This window comes from Austrofundulus limnaeus, unplaced genomic scaffold (genome assembly GCF_001266775.1).
Source record: "Austrofundulus limnaeus strain Quisiro unplaced genomic scaffold, Austrofundulus_limnaeus-1.0 Scaffold136, whole genome shotgun sequence".
Lineage (NCBI taxonomy): Eukaryota > Metazoa > Chordata > Actinopteri > Cyprinodontiformes > Rivulidae > Austrofundulus > Austrofundulus limnaeus.
In genome coordinates, this window is record NW_013952538.1 from 973,868 (window position 1) to 975,577 (window position 1,710).

Here is a 1,710-nt window from a genome sequence, read left to right on the forward strand (position 1 = left end):
CCCCAGAGATTGGAGAGCCCAACCCAAAGTCCCCAGGCTCAGCTTCCTCAACAGAAGGCATGTAGATTGTCTTGACCATGTCTACATGCCTAAATGCACTGAGTTGCCGCCATGTGATTGGCTGATTAGAAATTAAGTGTTAATGAGCAGTTGGACAGGTGTACCTAATAAAGTGGCCGGTGAGTGTATAAAGGTGAACTAAAAACCCACCAGTATAATGAGAGAACAAATTCCTGCTGTTATTTTGTTGATTGCCAAATAACATTATCTACGATGACAAAATATTATAAATGGTTAAGTAACCAAAACTACTGTTTAACCTTACTCATAAAAAGGGAATCCTGTGTGATTTGTTAATGCACAAAATTCGGACATACTGTATTTGTTCACTCTAGTGCGGCCTAGAGTAGGGATTGACCCATCCAATATGGCGGCGGCACAAGCTGCACACCGCGCCATGAGGTCTCTAGGCTTTTTATGATATCTATGTTTCAACTGTTATGTTGCTGTTAGACTTTACCTGGCGTTATCCATATTTAGTTATCATCTACCAACTTGTGGCTGCATTATGCTAATTTTTAGGTTTTGACCAACCTTTCACTACTTTTCGGTTTATACATTTTTGCCAGCATAACCTACTTCCGGATTCTAAGTCAACAGTTGTAGACGTCCATTTAATGTAAACATCGAGTTTTAGTCAAATCTGTCCAGTGGTCCACGTGATATTTAGCTAACACACAGGGTTGACTCGAATAGTTTAACTGTTCTAGTTGTATGATCCGCAGTTTGGACTCCTCTCTCAGAACCGAACACTTCTACTTCTTTGAACTCAGAACCAACACATATTAACGAACCTTCTCGTTCGGGGATTCTTGTGTGTTTTCGGTTCCAACCGGTGATAGAGTCACTTCGGTTCCAGTTTTCTCGAAACCGCTGATGATTTTCGACATTTCAGACACAGTATCGGTCACCATGATGTTCAAAATGGCGCAAACTTGCGCCTCCAGGTCCGACATGCTGACGGTTCGGTGTCCAGCTCTGTCGGTGCAACACTTTAATTTCGACTTTACCAGAACTTATCAGTTTGGTACAGTGGCTGTCCCAAATCGTTATGGCAGAAAAACAACGTCCCATTCACATATATTGTGCTTCCGGGTTCGTGCATTTCAAAATAAAACACTACTCGGTACTGAATTCAGTCAGCTTTCAGCTTACATTTCTAAAACTGTATTAACGTTTAAATGGACCCTCTATGCGCTTTTTGTTTATTCGTTTTGCATTTAAAAAATATATGAAGAATAAAAAAACGGATGGCTATTATCCTTTCATATTTTAAAAACGAGGAAGAAAAACCTGGTTCGTTTTATTTTTCTCAAACCGGAAATTTAACACTGTCGTGATCAGACGATTTAAGGTGGATCAAGTTAAATAACTTTGTAAAAACGGGTAGCTTCAGGTAAATAAATAAATAAATAAATAAATAAATAAACAAACATTTCTGTAACAAACTGCTCATTGTATTTTCTTAATAATATAAATATCTAATTAAAAAGATTTACCTAGTTTCACCTTAAATGATCTGATGAGATGAATTAAACAGGCTTTTTTTTCCTTTAGAACTTTATTAACAATGGACAATGTCAACAAAACAGCAAAATATCCATATTGCTATGATATTTTACACACACACACACACACACACACACACAC

At 37.8% G+C, this 1,710-nt stretch overlaps 1 protein-coding gene across 1 annotated transcript in view; it reads right to left on the reverse strand.

Moving 5' to 3' along the window:
• LOC106522733 (zinc finger protein 160) overlaps positions 1-1,119 on the reverse strand; it is a 24,447-nt gene extending 23,328 nt beyond the window's left edge. Inside the window, exon 1 of the mRNA XM_014015868.1 lies at positions 855-1,119. Coding sequence (XP_013871322.1) covers positions 855-1,016 — 162 coding nt within the window. The 5' untranslated portion in view covers positions 1,017-1,119. The remainder of the gene's footprint in view (positions 1-854) is intronic.
• Between the last annotated feature and the right edge of the window lie 591 nt (positions 1,120-1,710).